General features: G+C 41.0%; 1 protein-coding gene and 1 long non-coding RNA gene across 2 annotated transcripts in view; one reads left to right on the forward strand and one right to left on the reverse strand.

Annotated features, from left to right (window-relative positions):
- The window catches only part of ERCC4 (ERCC excision repair 4, endonuclease catalytic subunit), a 40,233-nt gene extending 22,368 nt beyond the window's left edge, over positions 1-17,865 (reverse strand). The window contains exons 1-5 of the mRNA XM_005906345.2: positions 17,630-17,865; positions 15,854-16,034; positions 4,106-4,301; positions 2,618-2,825; positions 40-220 (exon numbers count right to left, since the gene is read on the reverse strand). Of these exons, the coding sequence (XP_005906407.2) occupies positions 40-220; positions 2,618-2,825; positions 4,106-4,301; positions 15,854-16,034; positions 17,630-17,836 (973 nt within the window). The 5' untranslated portion in view covers positions 17,837-17,865. The remainder of the gene's footprint in view (positions 1-39; positions 221-2,617; positions 2,826-4,105; positions 4,302-15,853; positions 16,035-17,629) is intronic.
- Positions 17,866-18,119: 254 nt separating this feature from the next.
- LOC138985608 (uncharacterized) overlaps positions 18,120-23,985 on the forward strand; it is a 45,207-nt gene continuing 39,341 nt past the window's right edge. The window contains exons 1-2 of the long non-coding RNA XR_011462642.1: positions 18,120-18,287; positions 18,388-18,495. This is a non-coding gene — a long non-coding RNA (uncharacterized lncRNA). The remainder of the gene's footprint in view (positions 18,288-18,387; positions 18,496-23,985) is intronic.

A 23,985-nucleotide genomic window follows, 5' to 3' on the forward strand; every position in this document is an offset into this window, starting at 1 on the left:
GTCAGTTCCTAGAATAATATTAGTATTTTTATGTCCCACCTGAATTCTGACCGAATGCCTTCTCTGTTGCTCTGAGAGATTCCAGAAGATTAAGAAATGTGATACAATCATACTGAGAGAGATACTGCAGCAGGGTTCGTAATATCTTCAAATCCTGAACCAAGGATTTAGTCTTGGCTCCAAGCTGGTGCCACAAAGGATCTAAGTAATGGCGAATTGTCTAAAACAAGAATAAAATATTGCTAAGAGATATTTAATATAGCTATTATTAATACAAATGATACTTGCAACAAACATTATCCCTTGTATACCTAAAAATGGTTAAAATGGTAAATTTTGTTATGTAAGCTTTACCACAATGGTTTTAAAAAATAAAAACAAAAAACATTATCTTCCAAGGAAGTGGACAGAAAATTTAAGTTCATAAGACTCAGAATGTCCTAATTAGAATGTTCGATTTTCCAAATGTAAAGCAGAGTGTCATCACTACAATCTTTATGATCAGATATAGTCAATTCATAATTACCCGCATTTACATTATTAGGAGACAAAGGTCCTGATAAACATCAGATACTCAATTATTCACTTTTATGCAGAATCAAAGCAAGTAATTCAGATACATTTAACTTCTGCCAAGTCCTGTATGGATAGAGATGTGAGAGCCAGCTGGATGATGGAGAAGACATAAACCAGGGAAGCTACATGTATCAAATTAGTATCATCAGACCACAGTTTGCTGCTATGAAAGATGTGTTTATTATTAAGTGTGATTCAAGGATGAGAAAATATTTAACAACCAAATAAATCTGAATACTTTTTAAGATCCTAAAAAATTGTCTAAAACACAGAACAGCTTTATGTATATCCATAGCTATATATATGCATATCTCCTTCACAAGCTGATTCTGTAACTAAAATGGATAATGCAGCATGCTTCAGAAGCAGTTTCACTACATGGCATCTTATCTAACACATTTAATACTGAACGGAAGTAATATTTAGAAGACCAAATAATCTACTGTCCAAACTGGAACTCTTGTGAAAATGAAATGACACTATTAATAATTACTCCAGGACAACAGGCAGACACTGTGACTGTCCTAGATAAACTGGGACATGTAAGTCTTTTGTACATCATCTTTTGTAAAAATCTTTTCTAAAACCATTAACAAAACTTAAATTTTCTAACAAATGCAAATTATGCCTATATTTTGTTTTGGTTATGAGATGAATACATAAAACAATACTTTGACTTTCACTGACCAGGGGATGACTTACAGAAATTTAGTGCAAAGCATATCTGGCTATATTTTGCTTTTCTAGGGACATATACGGGGGCTTCCCTGGTAGCTCAGTGGTAAAGAATCTGCCTGCAGTGCAGGAGACCCGGGTTTAATCCCTGGGTTGGAAGATTCCCTGGAAAGGAAATGGGAACCCACTCCAGTATTCTTGCCTAGGAAATGCCACGGACAGAGAAGCCTGGCGGACTACACTCCATGGGGTCACAAGACTCAGGCACAACTTAGTGACTAAACCACCACCACACAGATATATGTACCATTAGAAGAATGTGAGAGGTGTTTTTGGTATACTAGGCACTAAATTAAAATACATTTTAAAAACAGAGGCACAAAACACATGGAATGGCTTTTATGCATCATTATTCCACAGTAAAAAGACTTTTTGGAAGAATCAGAAAAATAAGGACTTAAATTTTTCCCTTTTAAAACTCACTATGCATTATTTTTAGTGACAAAGAGATTGATTCAGAATTTGAAAGAAAAGAACTTGTTCTACAAAAATATGAAAAAAAAGCTGCCTGGAATTTTTTTAGTTTTTTTCTAGACATACAATTTGATCTTAGACATTTATGTACCTGTATTAATATTAATCTATGATGAAAAAATTAGTTGAAATAAACATTCCTAGACTACAGTCTTACCATTTTCTCACTTCAGAATGTAATTTTAAGACAGAGCAAGTTTCACATTCCTTAGTAATCAAAACACATCCCAATTATTTTTATTCCCAATAAGAGATCACAATAAATTACGAAGCATTCTTATGTACACTCTTCTACTTGTAGATATTCAAATATTGTCGTTTCAGAGCAAAAGGTTATTCATCGTTCTCTTGGAGTGAAAGTTTAGTCGCTCAGTTGTGTCCGACTCTTTGCCACCCCATGGATTGTAGACTACCAGGCTCTTCCGTCCACGGGATTTTCCAGGCGAGAGTACTGGAGTGGGTTGCCATTTCCTTCTCCAGAGGATCCTCCCAACCCAGGGATCGAACCCGGTCTCTCACAATGTAGGCAGACACTTTACCATCTGAGCCACCAGGAAAGTTCTCTTACATATGTTCTCTTACATATACTTAAAAAAAAAAGACAGTCATTGTATAATTGCAAAAATCAGAATTATGCTTAGATGCCAATCAATGTATTCGACTACAAATTACTTTCCAGTAAACCAAAGAAGATATACTTTAAATCACCTCCAACCTAATTTTAAAATGACAACAAATTCCTACTGAGAACATTATAAATATTAAAATAACTTGCATACTTAAAAATTACATCATCATAAACAGTGCTTAAAAAGGAAGAGAAATAGAGTACCTTGTCAAAAGGTTTTCCAATAGCATTTTCTAAAGATAAATCTTCAACTTCAAGCGACGGGTTATGGCATTTTAATTCCTTTAAACAGGCATTTAAGATGTCCAGAATAGCAGTCTGTATAGCAAGCATGGCAGGTGTCATAGAAACATGAATTTCTACGACTTCGGGTTTATGCAGTTCTAAAAACGAGTTTACTGCTACATGGAATCTAAAAAGACAAACATTTAAAAAATATTTTCTAAAGTTGTAAGAGCCCTGTGTTTACTCGAACAGCTTTTTGTAAATGGACTGTAAGAAGATCAAACAAGTCAATTCTAAAGGAAATCAGTCCTGAATATTCATTGGAAGGACTAATACTGAAGCTGAAAATCCAATACTTTGGACACCTGATGTGAAGAACTAACTCATTTGAAAAGACCCTAATGCTTGGAAAGATTAAGGGCAGAAGGGGAAGGAGCAGGAAGGAGCAGCAGAGAATGAGACCGTTGGATGGCATCATTGACTCAATAGACATGGATTTGAGCAAACTCTGGGAGATAGTGAAGGACAGGGAAGCCTGGTGTGCTGCAGTCCACCAGCTCACGAAGAGTCAGACATGACTGAGTGACCGAACAACAATGTAATGTAATTAAGAAGCAAAATGGAAAGCCAGGTGACAATGTTTTCAGGATTACTTTTAACCATATAAATGGAAAGTGAAAGTGAATTAGTTCAGTCATGTCCGACTCTTTGCAACCCCGTGGACTGTAGCCTACCAGGCTCCTCTGTCTATGGGATTCTCCAGGCAAGAATACTGGAGTGGGTTGCCATTTCCTTCTCCAGGGGATCTTCCCGACCCAGGGATCGAAACCAGGTCTCCTGCATTGCGGGCAGACACTTTAACCTCTGAGCCAGAAGTGTTAGTCAAATAGGGCAAGGGTCAGGGACTGAACCCAGGTCTTCTGCACTGCAGGGAGATTCTTTACCATCTGAGCCACCAGGGAAGCCTTAACATATACATATGCCCACCCTTTTCTAGATTCTTTTCCCATGGGGTCATTAAAGAGCACTGAGTGGTTCCCTGTGCTATACAGTAGGTCCCTACTAGTTTTCTATTTTATTTACAGTAATGTATGTCAACCCCATCTGCCAATTTATCCCATCCTCTTCCCCGCTGCTGATGGGTAGTTTTCAAAGTGGAAGTTAGAATCTTAGCCAGTAAATTTGTAGTTCACCTAATTCTGTTGTACACATGAGCCTCCAGATCCCTAGGGATTTCACTAAATGAACAAGAAAGTGATGGCCTTGGACTACTGGAAAAATAACCAACAAATCTCTCTTTTTTATCAAAAGAATAACAAATGTGGTGACCATTTATCTATACTTGGGTGCATTGTTATAAACCTGACTAGCATGTATCAAGTACAGTGACAATAAATACTACATTAAAGTGTGAAATTAAAGTACACCAGTTTCTCTTGCAGAAATTGGTCACATAATGCTGTTTACCTTGGCCACAGATACAGCTTCCTTACAAAAAGATTTCTCATCACTCTTTCCACGTGACAAAAGCCAGTGTCAAAGGCAACAGCGTTGTCTGTGAAGGCTTTAATAAAACCACGTTTGTTTTTCTGTCTGAAGAGGCGCAAGATGAATGCTTCTTGACAAGACTCGATTATTCTGTGAGCTCTATATACCAAGATGCCTGAGGGGGGAAAAATCATAATTTAGAGTGCACAAAGACATGTCATTTTTATGCTTGCTTTCACTTATTCATCACAGTTTTCCTGAATGCCTTATTTGAGCATAGGCAAGCTATTCTAGGCTGAGGATACAGCCACTAACAAAACACGAAAAGCTGTCCTGTGGCATTTACAATAAGTAATATAAGTAAGTAAGATATTTAGTTGTTATAAGGGATAAGTGCTGAGGGAAAAAAATGAATCAGAGGAAGACAAGGAGTATGTGTAAGAGGTGGTGGTTTGAAATTTTCTTACTTATTTAATCTTTAAAAAAATTGTAGTTGATATACAATATTATAGTTACAGGTATATAATACAGTGATTCACAATTTTGAAAGGTTATACTCCATTTATAGCTATCATAGAATATTGGCTATATTACCCATGTTGTACAATATATCCTTGTGGCTTATTTTATATCTAATAGTTGTATTTACTAATCCTTTACCCCAATATTGCCCCTTCCTTCCCTCTACTCTCTGGTAACACTAGTATGTTCTTTTTTTTTTTTCACTGCACTTTGAGGCGCGTGGAACTTCTTTGACCAGGGGTGGAACCCATGACCCCTGCAGTGGAAGCATGGAGTCTTAACCACTGGACAGTCCTCGAATTTGTTCTTTGTATCTGTAAGTTTGCTTCTTTTTTGGTCATATTCACTAGTTTGTTGTATTTTTTAGGATTTGCAATTTCAGATAGGGTATGCCTCACTGAGGTCTTAAGTGAGTAAAGGCTGGATGGGGATGAGAGGGTGAGCCTTGTGACCATGTGGGCCACAAGAGTTCCAGCCGAAAGAAGGGTAAGAGCAAAGGCCCTGAGGTGGGGTGTGTCTGACCTGGTGGAAGAAGAATTTCTCCAAGTCAAGTGGGCCATTTGTTCTTTTATATGTGAATCAGATGTGAACTTTGCAAAATAGCTGCCTTTCAGAAGTCTGGGGAACATCTGCTTCACTTATTATAAGAATTCAACTTTCAGAATCAGAGTATATTCTACTGAAAGATAAATTAGTCTATTTGAAATAAAAATCTAAAAAAAAAATGCTTAAACATCTGTTTTGTGGGGTGGATGTGACAATGACACCTCTGAATTGCAAAAACAAGGATATACACGTTTCTTTAATTAGAAAAAGAGAGTTCTGGACCAGATGATTTCTCATGTGCATATATCATAGACACACGCCTCTGTGGTGCAGTGGGAAATTAGAGAGAGACGTGAAAATGACACGAGTGCACAGATGTCAATTATTCTATGACAATTCTTGCCTTTTAGACCTAAACTAAGCCGGGTACCATATATATTTGCTGTAAACTCACTGGCATGTTTTTGCTCCCATTCTCATCACTCCTGGGGTTTGGAAAATGACAATAGTAACCCATGACTCCTAGTAGTTCAGTAGACTCAATTCAGATTCTACTGTTTTGGTATTTAAATGTAGATTGAGGTAGATGGAGCTGAAATTTATTCTAGCCAAGCAAACTGCTTTTCAAAGACAGTAAAAATAAATAGTGCTAAGTAGAAATTTGTAGACAAAGGATTTTCAATAACACCAGTAAATGTTGTTGTTGTTTAGTTGACTCTTTTGCAATCCCATGGATTGGGATTTTCCAGATAAGAATACTGGAGTGGGTTGCCACTTCCTTTTTCCAGGGGAAGCCAACACCAGTATATGTGCACAGCTAATCTACTACTCAGAAAATACTCAGTACCTAGCAGGTGGGTTTTTCCAAATATGTTTCTGGGCCACAGTTGTGGTCCTGGATGAAATAGGACATGAAAGTTAGAAAATAGACTTCTAAAGAAAAGGTGAATCTCAAGTTAAGAAAATGGTGTGCTCCAAAAGGTTGTCATTCTTTTGGAAGCCAGAAGGAGGAGGGAGAAGAGAAGTATACTCTATCCCAGCCCTAAGCACTGGGCTTAGGTATTTTTATAGATTTTTATTTCACTGAATCCTCAAAATAACTCTATGGGGTAGGTATTACTATAGAGATCAGGAAAAAGCAACTTGACCACGGTCACCCTGCAAGTAAATGGAGGCCAAAGGTTCCAAATCATGAGTGTCTGATAACACAGCTATATTCTTCCTACTAGGTGACATCATCTGAGGACCACGCACCCCTCCCCCTTAAAAAAGTACAAGTAAGTTAGGCTTCCGGGTACAGTTCTAGTGCCACATTTTGGCATCTCATTTTGCTGCACTGTAATTATTTCTTTACGCCTATCTCCTCCTGCTTGGGCACAAGATCATTATAAAAAGAAGTACTCAGAGAGTGCTTACTACGTGCCATGCATAATGCAAAGAATTTCATACACCTGATGTCAGTTTACCCTCACAATAATCCTAAGAGAAATGAGAGAAAACTGAGCCACACAGAAGTGGAGAAACTTGCCCAAGGTCACACAGCTGCACCTGGTGACGGTGAGCTCCAACCCAGAGGCCGCCTAACTCAGGACAGCACCCTGCCATCTTGTCATCTTTGTCTCCAGCACCTATCTCATTCCTGCCAAATAAGGAACCACTGGCAACTGATCTTTACTAATAGTTAATGTTAAAAATGACATACAGTCTGAATGACGATAAAGCTGAATTACAGCACTGGGTATGCAAATCTAACATGGAACTTTTTTTTTCCTTTAAGTTTCCCAAGGAAAGTGTGTTCTGAGGTCTATTTAGAGATGTCAGAATATGCTAAACAATGAAAGGACCCTCTTTCCCTGTATGTTTGAAAGTATAATCTGGGGAGATATTTTCACAGTTCTCCCACTACTGAGAAGTCATGTTGGCAGGGATGCCTAGGGTGGGTGCAGTGATGCTAAGAGCTAGTGACAGGAACAAGTTAGGGCTGGTGCATTCAGGACTTCCCAGGGGGTTACATGTTCCTAGGACACTGGTCTGTAACAGCTGTGTTGAAAGCTCCTACGGGGGCTGGGAGAATGTGGGGGATAGACGATGATCCCAGGGGTTGCAGCATTTGAAGGGATTCATTTCTTTGGCTCATTTGCATTCTATTCAGCCAAGGAGCACTAACAGCTCCAGCTTCATTATTGGCTGGGAATCAATCAGAAATGGGAATGGCATTTTAATTAGGAACCACCTATAAACTACACTTTGCATAGTCCTTCGATTCAGATTGCTTTCTGCCTAATTAGGTTGACCTGTTACTGGGAGTCACAGAGTAATACTGACATCTAGTGGTCATTTCAATACTTTTTTCCATTTTATCAACTTGCTGCTGCTGCTGCTGCTGCTAAGTTGCTTCAGTCGTGTCCGACTCTGTGCAACCCCAGAGACGGCAGCCCACCAGGCTTCCAGTCCCTGGGACTTAAGTAAAGCTAAATTTATAAGAAACCAACAAGCAGTAACAGAGAAGGCAATGGCACCCCACTCCAGTACTCTTGCCTGGAAAATCCATGGACGGAGGAGCCTGGTGGGCTGCAGTCCATGGGGTCGTGAAGAGTCAGATACGACTGAGCGACTTCCCTTTCACTTTCATGCATTGGAGAAGGAAATGGCAACCCACTCCAGTGTTCTTGCCTGGAGAATCCCAGGGACTGCGGAGCCTGATGGGCTGCCGTCTATGGGGTCGCACAGAGTCAGACACGACTGAAGCGACTTAGCAGCAGCAGCAACAAGCAGTAAAATATTTTATTACAATGTATCAAGATTTTGGGCTATACAAAGCCTTTATTTTTTGCTATTATCTATTATTTATTATGTACCATGTACTGTACTAGCAATTATATTTATTTTACCTCATTTAGTCCTTATGATAACTTCACAAGGCACTATTTTCTCAACGTAAGCAATGAGACAACTGAGACTTTGGAAAATTAAGTAATTTGCTTGTAAGCAGTGGTGTTACCCTTCAAAGTCAACCGAGTCTGACCCTAACTGTACAGCCCTGTCATGGCTTATAACTGATAAATATAAAAGTACAGCAAAACTTTTCATCAATCAGTTCACTATGAATCATATGAAACATTGGTTCAGGGCTTCCTTGGTGACTCAGTGGTAAAGAACTTGCCTGCCAATTTCAATCCCCGATCCGGGAAGATTCCACATGTCATGGAGTAACTAGGCCAAGGCACCACAACTAGTGAGCTTGTGCTCTAGAGCCTGGGAGCCACAACTACTGAAGCCCGTGTGCCCCAGAGCCCACGCTCCACAAGAGAAGACACCACAATGAGAATCAGCCCACACACCACGACTACAGGGTAACCCCTGCTCAAAGCAACTGGAGAAAAGGCCACTCAGCAATGAAAACCCAGCACAGAAAAAACAAATACATAAAATTATAAAGTATTACAAATGACATTTCCATTAAAAAACAGTCATTCATACATTTATGCATTAAATATTTCTTGAGGGTCTTTGAGGCTCAGGGCAATGTGTTAGATATTGTAGGAAGGTCAATTATGAATTTCAGCACCTCTCTGCCCTTTAGAAGTTCACTGAAGACCACAGTATATACATACATCATTCACCTAACATATGTGTGTTTGGTATCTACTATGTACCAGTTACTCAGCCTGGGATGAAGTTGTTCCTTACTCTTAGGAGGCTTGCCATCTCATGAGCGATAGACAAACAGGCAAATACAGTGTGGTGTTCTGAAGTGCTCTGACTGGGGAGGACAGAGGCGGGGCCCCTCAATTATCTTTGGGGAAATCAGAAAAGCTTTCCCGAAGGACAAACAACAGTGAAAAATGATTCTATCTCTACATTAATTCTGGCTACCATTAAACCATTCTTCTCAAAATAACTAAGCAACTGCTTAGTTTAATTTCAATCATGGGAGAGAGTTGGGATCAAGATGGTGGAGTTTGAAGACCCTGAGCTCACCACCGTCCCACCCACCATGAACACATCAAAACTACAATGACATACAGAGCAACTCTCTCTCAGAATGACCTGTAGACCAGTAGAACGGCTTTCCTACAACCAAGGCTATGGAGAAAGAACCCCAGGGAGTCTGACAGGAGGGGAGGAAAAGAGATCTCGTTGGGACCCACAGCCCCAGTGGGTGGCCCAGAAGAGGAAGGAGATCTTGCAGGCTCAGGGATCCTCTCTGAAGACTGAGGGGTTTGAACCCCACATTGGGTACCAGGGGTCCAGCACTGGGAAGACGAGCCCCCTTGGCTGGTTTGGAAACCAGTGGGGCTTACCAGTGGGCTGCAGAAAACCTAGATTCCACTCTTGAAGAGAGCAAGTATGCCTAGACGTCTCAGCAGAGGCAGCAGACTGAAAGCTGCCTGGTGCTCCAGCTGCCCTGCAGGACCCCGCCGCCCCTCCCACCCTACCAGCCTGTACCAGGCTCCTGCTCCAGCCCCTCCTGCCCCAGCCCTATCCCCCAACAAGACAGCTCCACCAGCGCACTCTCAGGGAAGATGCAGTCTTTGCTCTCTTCAGATCCAGCTCTCCCACCAAAAGCACCCATGGGGCACACAGACTGCAAAGGACATGCCCACACCGGGACATGGATTCAAGACTGGGAAAGGTAACTGTGTTGCCTAACTTCATAGGGACAATCAGAGAAAGTCAAGTAAAATGAGAATACAGAAGAATATGTTCCAAACAAAAGAGCAAGATAGAATTCTGAGGAAAAACCCTAAGGAACAGAGATAAGTAATTTACCTGATAAAGAGTTTAAAATAAGAGTCATAAAAATGCTCACTGAACTTGGGAAACTCAGCAGTGGCCACAGGACTGGAAAAGGTCAGTTTTCACTCCAATCCCAAAGAAAGGCAATGCCAAAGAATGCTCAAACTACCGCACAACTGCACTCATCTCACACGCTAGTAAAGTAATGCTCAAAAATTCCCCAAGTCAGGCTTCAGCAGTACATGAACCGTGAACTTCCAGATGTTCAAGCTGGTTTTAGAAAAGGCAGAGGAACCAGAGATCAAATTGCCAACATTCACTGGATCATCAAAAAAGCAAGAGAGTTTCAGAAAAACATCTATTTCTGCTTTATTGACTATTCCAAAGCCTTTGACTGTGTGGATCACAATAAACTGTGGAAAATTCTGAAAGAGATGGGAATACCAGACTACCTGACCTGCCTCTTGAGGAACCTGTATACAGGTCAAGAAACAACAGTTAGAACTGGACATGGAACAACAGACGGGTTCCAAATAGGAAAAGGAGGACGTCAAGGCTGTATATTGTCACCCTGCTTATTTAACTCATATGCAGAGTACATCATGAAAAACGCTGGGCTAGAAGAAGCACAAGCGGGAATCAAGATTGCTGGGAGAAATATCAATAACCTCAGATATGCAGATGACACCACCCTTATGGCAGAAAGTGAAGAAGAACTGAAGAGCCTCTTGATGAAAGTGAAAGAGGAGAGTGAAAAGTTGGCTTAAAGCTCAACATTCAGAAAACTAAGATCATGGCATCTGGTCCCATCACTTCATGGGAAATAGATAGGGAAACAGTGTCAGACTTTATTTTTCTGGGCTCCAAAATCACTGCAGATGGTGATTGCAGCCATGAAATTAAAAGACACTTACTCCTTGGAAGGAAAGTTATGACTAACCTAGACAGCATATTAAAAAGAAGAGATATTACTTTGTCAACAAAGGTCCGTCTAGTCAAGGCTATGGTTTTTCCAGTGGTCATGTATGTATGTGAGAATTGGACTATAAAGAAAGCTGAGTGCTGAAGAATTGGTGCTTTTGATCTGTGGTGTTAGAGAAGACTCTTGAGAGTCCTTTAGACTGCAAGGAGATCCAACCAGTCCATCCTAAAGCAGATCAGTCCTGGGTGTTCATTGGAGGGACTGATGTTTAAGCTGAAACTCCAATACTTTGGCCACATGATACGAAGAGCTGACTCATTTGAAAAGACCCTGATGCTGAGAAAGATTGAGGGCAGGAGGAGAAGGGGACGACAGAGGATGAGATGGTTGGATGGCATCATCGACTCAATGGACATGGGTTTGGGTGGACTCCAGGAGTTGGTGATGGACAGGGAGGCCAGGCATGCTGCTGTTCATGGGGTCACAAAGAGTTGGACATGACTGAGCGATTGAACTTACTGACTGACTGAACTTGGGAAAAGAACAGAGGAACATAGTGAGAACTTTAACAAAGAACTAGAAAAATACAAAAAAGAGCCAATCAGAACTAAAACATACAATAAAGTGAAAAATGCTAAAAAGACTAGCATACTAGTCCTAGAAGGACTTAAGTCCTTAAGTAAATTTAAGAAGAGTGGAATTATATCAAGGATCTTTTCCAACTACAACAGTAATGAAACCAGAAATCAATACAAGAAGAAAATGGAAAAATACAAACACATGTAGATAAACAACATGCTACTAAAAAACCAATAGGCCAACAAAGATATCAAATAGGAAATTTAAAAATTCCTTGATATGAATGAAAACAGAAACATAACTTTCCAAAGTCATGGGATACAGTTAAAGCAGTTCTAAGAGGGAAGTTTAAAGTGATATAGGCCTACCTCAAGAAACAAGAAACTTCTCAAGTAAACAACCTAATTTTCCATTTAAAGGAATTAGAAAAAAACATAGCCCAAAGTCAGCAGAAAGAAGAAAATAAAAACCTGAGTGCAAATAGAGACCAAAAAAACCAAACAAACAATAGAAAAGATCAATAAACTAAGAGTTGTTTTTTGTTTTGAAAAGACAAAATTGATCCTTTAGCAAGACTCTTCAAGACAAAAAAAAGGGGAAGGGCCCAAATAAAATTAGAAATGAAAGAAGCAAACTTACAATTTATATCACAGAAATATAAATAGTCATAAGAGAATATACTAAGACTTATATGCTAGCAAACTGGACAACCTAGAAGAAATGGATAAACTCCTAGAAACATACAATCTTCAAAGACTGAATCAGAAAAAAATAAAATATCTAACTAGTAATAAAAACTGAATCACTAATAAAAAAATCCCAACAAAGAAAAATCTAGGGCTAGGAATTCCACCCAACATTACAGGAAAAGTAAATACCTATGGTTCTCAAACTATCAAAAAAATCAGAGGATGAAACACCTCAAAACTCATTCTACCAGGTCAGCATTACTCTGATACCAAAACCAGAAAAAGACACTATAAAAAAGAGAAAATATCCCTGATGAACACAGATGCAAAAATCCTCAACAAAATATTAGCAAACTGAATTCAACAATATATAAAAAGGATCACACTTCATGACCAAGTGTGATTTATTCCAGGGATGCAAGGATGGTTCAATATTGAAACTTGACTTGTGAATACTGAACCATTAACAAAACAAAGGATAAAAATCACATAATCTTCTCAATAGATACAGAAAATGCATTTGACAAAATTCAACATCCATTTATGATAAAAACTGTCAACAAAGTTGGATAGAGAGAACACACCTCAACATAATAAAAGCCATTTATAACAAACCCACAGCTAATGTTATACTCAATGGTGAAAAGCTGAAAGTTTTTCCTCTAAAATCAGGGACATGACAAGGATGTCCACTTTCCCCACTTCTATTTACATAGTATTAAAAGGCCTGCCCTCAGCAAGCAGACAAGAAAAAGAAATAAAAGCATCCAAATTGGAAATGAAGAAGTAAAACTATTTCCAAATATATACTATATATAGAAAATGCTAAAAACTCCATCAAAAAACTTTGAGAATACATAAATTAAGTTGTAGGCTACAAGATTAATATACAGAAATCTGTTTGTTTCTTTACACTAAGTATTAGGTATTAAAAAGAGAAATCAATACAATAATCCATTTTACAACTTAATCAAAAAGAATAAAATACCTAACAATAAATTAACCAAGGAGGTAAAAGATCTGATTTCTGAAAACTATGACACCGATGAAAAAAACTGAAGACAAATAGAAATATATTTTGTTCATGAACTGGAAGAATTAATATTGTTAAAATGACCATACTACCTGAAGCTATCTACAGATTTAATGCAATCCAAATCAAAATATCTATGACATTTTTTAAAGAATTAGAACAAATAATTTGATTGGAACCACAAGACTTCAAAGAGCAAAACCAATCTTGAGAGAAAAGAACAACACTGGAGCTATCACCTTCCTTGAGACTATACTACAAAGCTATAGCAATCAAAACGGTATGGTTCTGGCCCCAAACCAGACACAAATATCAATGGAACAGAACAGAAAGACCAGAAATAAACTCAAGCATGTGGTCAATTAATTAACATCACTTCATGGCAAATAGAAAGGGAAAAAGTTGAAGTAGTGACAGATTTTCTTTTCTTGGGCTCCAAAATCACTGCTGACAGTGATTGCAGTCATGAAATTAAAAGACACTTGCTCCTTGGAAGAAAAGCTATGACAAAACTAGACGTTGTATTAAAAAGCAAAAACATCATTTTGTTCACAAAGGTCTGTATAGTCAGATCCATGGTTTTTCCAGTAGTCATGTATGGATGTGAGAGTTGGCCCATAAAGAAAGCTGAGTACTGAAGACTGATGCTTTCAAATTGTGGTACTACAGAAGACTCTTGAGAGTCTCTTGGACTGCAAGGAGATCAAACCAGTCAATCCTAAAGGAAATCAATCCTGAATATTTACTGGAAGGACTGATGCTGAAACTGAAGCTCCAATACTTTGGCCACCTGATGCAAAGAGCCGATTCACTGGAAAATACCTTCATGATGGGAAAACTGAAGGCAAAAGGAGAAGAGGGCGGCAGAGGACAAGATGGTTGGATGGCATCACCAATTCAAAGGACATGAACTTGAACAAACTCTGGGAGATAATGAAGGACAGGGAAACTTGGCGTGTTGCAGTTCATGGTGTCGCAGAGTCGGACATGACTTAGTGACTAAACCACCACAACAAAATGGGGAAAAGACTCTCTTCAATAGGTGGTGCTGGGCAATCTAGACAGTTACATGTAAAAGAATGAAATCAGAACATTTTTCTCACACTGTATTAAATAAACTCAAAATGGACTAGAAACCAACATTTAAGATCTGAAACCATAAAACTCCTTGGAGAAGACATAGGCAGTAGGCTCTCTGACATCTGTCTTAGCAATACTTTTTGAATCTGTCTCTTTAGGCAAGGGAAACAAAAACAAAAATAATCAAATGAGCCTACACCAAATTAAAAAGCTTTTGCACAGTGAAAGAAGCCAACCAACAAATGAAAAAGCAACCTACTGAATGGGAGAAGATATTTGCAAACAATATTTCCAATAAAAGATTAATATCTAAAATGTATAAAAAATTCATACAACTCAGTATCAAAAAAAAGAAAAAAACTTGATTAAAACAGAAGGGGCCGAGGACCTGAATAGGCATTTTTCCAACATTGGCCAACAGAGACAAACAATGAGATATCACTTCACACCTCTCAGAATGCCTATTGTGAAAAAGACAAGAAGTTATAAGTGTTTTTGATGTTGTGGGGAAAAAAGGAACCCTTGTGCACTCTTGGTGGGAGTGTAAATTGGTATAGCCACAATGGAAAATGTATGGAGGTTCCTCAAAGAATTAAAAAGAAAAGTACCATATGGTCCAGCAACTTCACTCCTGGGTATTTGGAGAAAATAAAAACATTAATTGAAAAAGATATATGCACTGCAATGTTCATAGCAGCATTATCTATAAGATTCAACTGAAATATCCACAGGTAGAGGAATGGATAAAGAAGACGTGCTATATATATATATAAATATCCATTGCTCAGTCATAATAAAAAATGAAATTTTGCCATTTTCCACTACATGGATGGACCTGGAGGGTATTATGCTAAGAGAAGTAAGTCAGACAGAAAAAGACAAATACTGTGTTTTTACTTTTATGTGGGATCTAAAAAATAAAACAAATGAACAGGAACAAATGTAAAAAATGTAAAAAAACAAATGTAAAAAAACAGGAACAGACAACAAGCTAGTGGTACCAGTGAGGAGAGGGGTGGGGGAGAAGCAAAATACGAAAAGCAGATCAAGAGGCACAAAGTACTAAGTATAAAAGAAACAAGTTGAAGACGTAATGTACAGCTCAGGGAATACAGTCAATCTTTATAATAAATTTGTATGGAGTATAATCTATAAAATATAGAATTAACTGTGTTATACACCCGAAACCAATGTAACACTGTAAGTAAATGACACTGAAAAAAATTGTTTTGAAAATTTCAAAATCATGGTTAAAAAAAAAATACTCTTTAAAGAAGAAAAACCAAACTACTTTAAGGGATATACGAAGAATATTTATAAACATTCAAATCTGATTAGCTTCTAAAAGCAACCACCAATTACTAAGCATTGACTGAATACGAGCTTAAAAAACACAGAAATGTCATCTTACATTTAGTTTCTTATTCAGGCCATAAATATTTACTAAGCATCCAAAATGTGTCAGGTATTGTGTTAACACCTGGAAGAAAAATGCTGAGAAAAAAACATCCAATGCTGTTTACAAGGTTCTAGTCTGGAGTTTAGCAGAGAGAACAGACAAGCATGGGAAAAAAAGAAACTTACATGCAAATAACAATAAGGCTTCAAATTCTCACCGGTAATTAAATCTGAAGGTATTCTATCAGTCAGGAAATCAACCACAAGTATTCGGCTTGTTGCAAATATCACACCGCCTTGCGTGTACACTTCATAGCGATTGCTACCTGTGATTTCATTTGTTACTCGGCGAGGGAGATGTTCAACTCCTTCTATCTTCAGCTGGTTGATAAAATACTCCTAAATCAAATTAAACTGGATTAGCAGACTATTTAATACAGGGCAGTTTTTAATAGGTTGCAAGTGTTTTTATTTAAAGAGCTTCCCTGAAGGTCAGAGGTAAAGAATCTGCCAGTAATTCAGGAGACCTGGGTTCCATCCCTGGGTGGGGAATATGCCCTGCAGAAGGAAATGGCAACCCATTTCAGTATTCTTGCCTGGAGAATCCCAGGGACAGAGGAGCCTGGCAGGCTACAGTCCATGGGGTCACAAAAAGGACACGACTGAGCACGGCATAGCACAGCAGCAGCATTTGTACTTAAAACACGCTGCCTTTTTCAGAGATTATGAACTTTATAATGAACACACAAATTACTACTTAACACTAATCAATCAATTGACATTTACTTAGGGTTTTATTTTTGTTTTGGGGTTTGCACTAAAGACTCATTGCACTTGAGATGTTATTAGCAGTTTAACAACAAAAAGACTTTAAAATCCTGGGCTAAAAGACTGCTACCTAGAAAATACTGCCTGCCAGAGGTGGCTTTGCAGTCACGTGTACCATGTGAGAAGATAATAAGGGAACCCTTTCCCCAGGTGGTTTTAGACTATTAGTTCTGTCCGGGTCCCCCCAGAGGGGATTTCATCACGTCAGTGGGACCTTTGGTTCTTCACATCTTCAGTTCCATGCCACTTTTCCTGGCGGGCACCTGTCGTGCTAAGTCCCAGTCGAGCACTAGGGATACCCAGATGAATCAGCCCGGTGCCCAGCTCTTAGGAGTTTATGGTCACTCTTCTCAGCTGGCATTTCCCTTGAGGCCACCTGCTCTAGATAGCTAAGGGCTCATCAGACTTGTCAACCAGGCTATGACACCTGTCACTATCCCACAACACAGGTGTATCCTATTTTCCTCAGGGTCCTTTACTCTCCCTGACCCACGCACCCTTTCGGAATACGCTCAGCTTCCAGCTCCCTTCCCTTCTGACCTTATGCCCCTTGTCCCAAAGCCTGGGTGAACCCCCAGGACGTCCTCTTCCCTGCTTAGTTTTCCCCAGCCTCAGCGTCTCCTAAGTTCCCATTCCCCTCAGCGACTCCTCCATCCCCATCACTGTTCCCTTTTAGGGACCTCACTGCTCTGCCTCCAGCAAGTCCCTTAATATCCAACTTCAGGACTGCCTCGTTATTCCCACCCATATCCTCCTCCAAGAATCCTCCCACCCTCTCCAGAGACCTCCGATCCTTCTCCCCACCTCCATCCTCCTCAAATGAACTCCCCTAACTGCTCGCAGAGACCCTCCAACACTCTCAGGGTCCTCGCACCTGTGTCACGGTCCCGCATCTTCCCTCAGGACCCCGCCGCCCTCTCAGGGTCCTGGCACCTCCGTCAGCGTCCTGCAACCACCTCCGGACCTCTCCCACCGTCTCAGCGTTCCCGCACCCGCGCCAGGGGCCTGCATCTACCTCCGGGACCCTTACTCCACGCCCTCCCGCCCGCGTCAGGGCCCCGCATCGCCCTCAGAGGCTTGGCCTCCGCGCGAGGCCTGCGTCCACTCAGGAGGCTCCCCAGCCCTCTCGGGGTCCCCTTGTCCCCCGCGCCGGCGGCCGGCCGCACCTCCTCGGCCGGCTGCGTGTTGAGCACCAGCACTAGGCATGCCGGGTGGCAGTGCAGCCGGAGGAAGTGATAAAGGAGCCGGTCCGCGCCGAGCCCGCGGGCGCACACTACCAGTCCGTCGGCGTCCAACAGTTCCAGCACCAGCTGCCGCTCATATTCCAAAAGCGGCGCCATAGCCGTCACTCGAGCCGGCGAGCCCGGCTCCATGGGTGCCCTTCCGGGGCGGCGGCGGAACGTAGCCGAAGGAAGCCGAGTCTGAGACGAGAGTGGGCCGGACCATGCCGAAGAGAGCCGAGTGTGGCCGAAGGGAGCCGAGTCCGAGACGAAAGCCGCCGAACGTAGCCGAAGAGAGCCGAGCCCGACAGGACGGGAGCCGGCCGAACGCAGCCGAAGAGGAACCTAGAGGAATCGAAGATTCGTGGAGTCCGCGGGGAGGTGCTATCGCTCTCAACAGGTGTCTGCTGCGGGCTTCAGGTTTCACCTTGTTTGTATTTTAGATTTGAGAGTCAGGCGGCCTAGACCCACTAGACCACAAGCTACCACAAAGCGAGAGAGGAGATGTAAACCCAAGGAACTGAGCTCCCTGACATTATCCATTGAAAAAGTTAATTGTCAGTCTAAGGATTGCACTTAGAATTGGTAGCACCTGCTGCCCAGGGTGAGGTTTGCTCCTTTCTTTTGCAATGGGCCCCTCTTTTAAAAATTGTTTGTATAAGCAGAATAGTTTGTTAATCTCAGCTTCTTGTTTCTCTCGAAAGGTCTTGACTATAATTGCTGCTGCTGCTAAGTCGCTTCAGTCGTGTCCGACTCTGTGCGACCCTATGGACTATAGCTTGCCAGGCTCCTCTGTCCATGGGATTCTACAGGTAAGAATACTGGAGTGGGTTGCTACGCCTTCCTCCAGGGGATCTTCCCCACCCAAGGATCGAACCCGCCTCTCCTACGTTTCCTGTATTGGCAGGTGGGTTCTTAAGTGAAGTCGCTCAGTCGTGTCCGACTCTTTGCGACCCCGTGGACTGTAGCCCACCAAGCTCCTCCGTCCATGGGATTCTCCAGGCAAGAATACTGGAGTGGGTTGCCATTTCCTTCTCCAAGGTGGGTTCTTAGCTCTGTAAAAAGTCGCAACCAGGTGTACTCGGTGTAGCCTTGTCTAGTCTTCCACTAGGGGGACACCTAGGTATTTGTTCTGTAGGTAGAAATGCCTGTAATCTAATTAGAGAAATTCTTTTGTATGTACCTCCCTTTTTCCCCAACCTCCATGATTAGAAAATAAAAAATACTGTATAAGTAAGCAAAAATAAAAATCATTTGTTATTCTATTACCAGAAATTACTACTGTAACATCATCTACGCTTTTAGTTTTTGTCTTTTTTTTGGTATATAAATTCTCACCACACATACTTATTTTACTGATATAATGAGTAACTCTGATTTAAATCGAGAGTTTGTTGCTCTCATTTGATAAATCTGTGAACATGGTATTTAATATTCTTCTACAAAATTCTTTTTTGACAGTTTTATTGAGGTAATTGTACAGTCACATTCAGTTGTAAGAAATGCTGTTGCTGTTTAGTTGCTAAGTTGTGTCCGACTTTTTTGCAACCCCATGGACTATAGCCTGCCAGGCTCCTCTGTTCGTGGGATTTCCCAGGCAAGAATACTGAAGTAGGTTGCTATTCCCTCCTCCAGGGGATCTTCCCAGCCCAGCGATCGAACCTGTGTCTCCTGTGTTGGCAGCTGGATTCTTCACCACTGAGCAACCGGGGAAGCCCCCAAATTCTCTTAGATATATGGCCGATGAGATTTCTACAATGCAAATGTACCATACTCATTTACCTAATTCCTTATTAGTGGACATTGAGCCTGTTTCCACTTCCCCCTGTCATATTGTAAATACTATTTTATTGAGTATCTTCAGACATAAATTCAACCATGCCCGTAAGATGCACTTTAGAAGTGGGTACTTAGTAGGATAAAGAGAACAAACATATGTAAGGGTTTTCATTACATCCATGGTGCCACATCACCTTCTAGAAAGCCTGTACTGATTTATATCAACATCAGCAGTTTACAGGGCTTCCCTGATGGCTCAGTGGTAAACAATCTGCCTGCCAATGCAGGAGATGAGGTTTAATCCCTGGGTCTAGAAGATCCCCTGAAGGAGGGCATGGCAACCCACTTCAGTATTCTTGCCTGGAGAATCCTGTGGACAGAGGAGCCTGGCGAGCTACAGTCCATGGGGTGGCAAAAGAGTTGGGTGCAACCGATCACGCAGCAAGAGGATCTGTTTCTCTACCTCTTACTGCTTAGTCTAGTACTTTACTTACATTTTGTCAAGATTTAAACAGTATATGGTATTTCCTAAATGTTGATTAAATGGAAAAGAATGTCTGCAGACATTCTCCACATAGCCATTCCTATGAGACTCATGTGAATCCCTCCACTTTTGCAAGTGAGAAAATGGAGTCCAAGGAGCTTTTGTAATTTGGCCAAGACCAGTCAACTAGTTAGGGCATTTAGTTCAGGACATGATAAGTAGGGACTCAACACGTATGAAGGATATGCATGTTGAAGTAACAACTCTGATATTCAAACCTGATTCCCAGCTGTGATATGCAAAGTAATGGCTCCACAAAGATGTTCATGTTTTAATCCCTTGTACCTGTGAATATGTTACCTTATATGGCAAACGAGGCTTTGCAGACATTATTCATTTAGAGATTTCAAGATGGGGAGTGTATTTTGGATTGTCATGGTGGGCCCACTGTAATTATGAGCGTCCATATTAAGGAAGGAGAGAGACCAGAGGGTGAGAGTCTGAGAAGGAGATGTGACAATGGAAACAGAGGTTGGAATGATGTGGAAGGGGCCACAAGCCAAAGAATGCTGCCTTTTGTAGCTGAAAAAGGCAAGGGAATGAGTTCTCCTCTGAGGGCTTCAGAAGGAACACATTCTTGCCAACCGATTTTGCACTTCTGGCCCCCAGAACTGGAATATATGAACTTGGGTTGTTCTAAGCACCTACATTTGTGGTAATTCGTTACAGCAACTGGAAACTAATACACAAGCATTCACTATTTCCAATAAACTGAGCTCTACAGATGAAGTCCTGTAAGAGTATATAATGAAGCAGTAATTTTGGAGGATGATTGGTCAATATATAGAGAAATTTAAAATATCTATATAGATCCATATATATGTGAAAATATATTTACCCCACAAATATTTATTGGGCACCCATGACTTGTCAGTGAACAAAACAGATTAAAAACTTGGCTACCGTACAACTTATATTCTGTGGGGAACTTATGTATGATGTTTATTAATCATATAATTTTGTGAACTGTCATTATTTTGCAGATATTTCTCCTGAATTTCTTATGCTAGGAGGCTAGTCAAAACTTCTTCCTGCATCCCTAATAAGTGGAATATCATACAATACTTATAAGCTGTTCAGTTAAGTCACTCAGTCATGTCCAACTCTGCGACCCCATGAACTGCAGCATGCCAGGCCTCCCTGTCCATCACCAATTCCCGGAGTTTACCCAAACTCATGTCCATTGAGTCGGTGATGCCATCCAACATCTCATTCTCTGTTGTCCCCTTCTCCTCCCACCCTGAATCTTTCCCAGCATCAGGGTCTTTTCAAATGAGTCAGCTCTTTGCATCAGGTGGCCAAAGTATTGGAGTTTCAGCTTCAACATCAGTCTTTCCAATGAACACCCAGGACTGATCTCCTTTAGAATGTACTGGTTGGATCTCCTTGCAGTCCAAGGGACTTTCGAGAACCTTATCCAACACCACAGTTCAAAAGCATCAATTCTCCGGTGCTCAGCTTTCTTTATAGTCCAACTCTCACATCCATACATGACTACTGGAAAAACCATAGCCTTGACTAGATGGACCTTTGTTGGTAAAGTAATGTCTCTGCTTTTTAATATGCTGTCTAGATTGGTCATAACTTTCCTTCCAAGGAGTAAGCGTCTTTTAATTTCATGGCTGCAGTCACCATTTGCAGTGATATTGGAGCCCCCCAAAAATAAAGTCAGCCACTGTTTCCACTGTTTCCACATCTATTTGCCAAGCTGTATGTGACAAGATACCAAATCCAGGCTATTATAAAATACAAAAAGTAACTTCAAAACAGTAATGTATAGAATGGTCCCATTTGTTTAAAGAACCAGTAAACAGGCATTATTTCCTTATGACTACATAGAAAAGCCCTTAACAAAAGTAATAGCTTCTGGGGAGTTGAAATGGGTGGTTGGTGTAGGGTGAGACCTTTACATTTCAGTTTATTCTGTTCTTCTCTGTTTGACTTTTTTACCGTTGACTTATATTGCTTTTATAATGAAAGCAAAAGAAAACACTTCCCAGGTACTAAATAAATACTTCATCAGTACTGCACAGTATTACATCGTGAATTCTATATTTAATGTATATTCTGGGCAACAATGTCAAAAGTTGGTATCTAGGGAAGCAGACTTTTGTATTAATAAATTCTAGCAGAGGAGAAGGCAATGGCACCCAACTCCAGTACTCTTGCCTGGCAAATCCCATGGACGGAGGAGCCTGGTAGGCGGCAGTCCATGGGGTCGCTAGGAGTTGGACACGACTGAGCAACTTCACTTTCACTTTTTACTTTCATGCACTGGAGAAGGAAATGGCAACCCACTCCAGTGTTCTTGCCTGGAGAATCCCAGGGACGGGGAAGCCTGGTGGGCTGCTGTCTATGGAGTCGCACAGAATTGGACACGACTAAAGTGACTTTGCAGCAGCAGCAGATGTGTCTAGACATTGTAGTTTTGCCCCTCAGTCAGTTCAGTTGCTCAGTCGTGTCTGATTCTTTGCGACCCCATAGACTGCAGCACACTAGGCTTCTCTGTCCATCACCAACTCCTGGAGCTTACTTAAAGTCATGTCCATTGAGTCAGTGATGCCATCCAACCATCTCATCCTCTGTCATCCCCTTCTTCTCCTGCCTTCAATCTTTCCCAACATCAGGGTCTTTTCTAGTGAGTCAGTTCTTTCCATCAGTGGCCAAAGTATTGGAGTTTCAGCTTCAGCATCAGTCCTTCCAATGAATATTCAGGACTGATCTTTAGGATGGACTGATTGGATCTCCTTGCAGTCACAAGGGACTCTCAAGAGTCTTCTCCAACACCACAGTTCAAAAGCATCAATTCTTTGGCTCTCAGCTTTCTTTATAGTCCAATTCTCACATCCCTGGGCAAAAGTTTTTCACTTAAAAGATTCTTCCTCCCACCATGTCACTGTCACAATAATTCTCCAAACCTTTCCTTATTTTTAGATTGTTCTGATCATCAGAGCTATCTCCACTCTAGATTACTTTGCAGGTTTCAGTTTTGCCCACCAAGACACAGGTCAGGCAGCAGCCCTGTGGTTTTTGGTGCTGGTCTGCAGTGAGATTAAGCATCATTTTCCTCCTGACTTGAGGTAGAACTAAGCACATCTTAGATAACCCTGATTGCCATAGGTAGGCCACCATAATTTCTCTCAACAACCTCAGTTTTTCACATCCATATGGAGACTGCCTTAAATCTAGAGGCTGGAGAAAAGATAAAGAGAGAATGCTTTCTGACTTTGACTCCTTTCCTAGGACCAGATCACCTTTGGGCCCCTTAAGGATTCTGGATGTAACTTATAAAGACTTGGGTTTGAAACCCAGCTCAGCTATGTGACCTATGCAGGTTATTTAACCTCTCTATACCTAAGTGCAGAGAAGGCAATGGCACCCCACTCCAGTACTCTTGCCTGGAAACTCCCATGGACGGAGGAGCCTGGTAGGCTGCAGTCCATGGGGTCGCTAAGAGTCGGACACGACTGAGCGACTTCACTTTTACTTTTCACTTTCATTCATTGGAGAAGGAAATGGCAACCCACTCCAGTGTTCTTGCCTGGAGAATCCCAGGGACTGGGGAGCCTGGTGGGCTGCTGTCTATGGGGTCACACACAGTCGGACACGACTGAAGTGACTTAGCAGCAGCAGCAGCATACCTAAGTGGCCTAGTCTTTAAAATGGAGCTGACATAAAAAAGAATGAAATAATGCCATTTGCAGCAACAGGGATGGACCTAGAGATGATCATACTAAGTGAGCCAGAGAAGGACAAATACCATATGGTATCACTTACTTGTGGAATCTAAAATACGATACAGATGAACTTATTTACAAAACAAACAGATTCACAGACAGAAAGCAAATTTATGGTTACCAAAGGGGAAAGGGGGTGAGGGAGGAATAAATTAGGAGTTTGGGATTAGCAGATACACACTGTTATACCTAAAACAGATAATCAACAGGACCTGCTATATAGCACAGGGAACTATTTCCAG

The sequence above is a fragment of the Bos mutus genome, chromosome 25, assembly GCF_027580195.1.
Source record: "Bos mutus isolate GX-2022 chromosome 25, NWIPB_WYAK_1.1, whole genome shotgun sequence".
NCBI lineage: Eukaryota > Metazoa > Chordata > Mammalia > Artiodactyla > Bovidae > Bos > Bos mutus.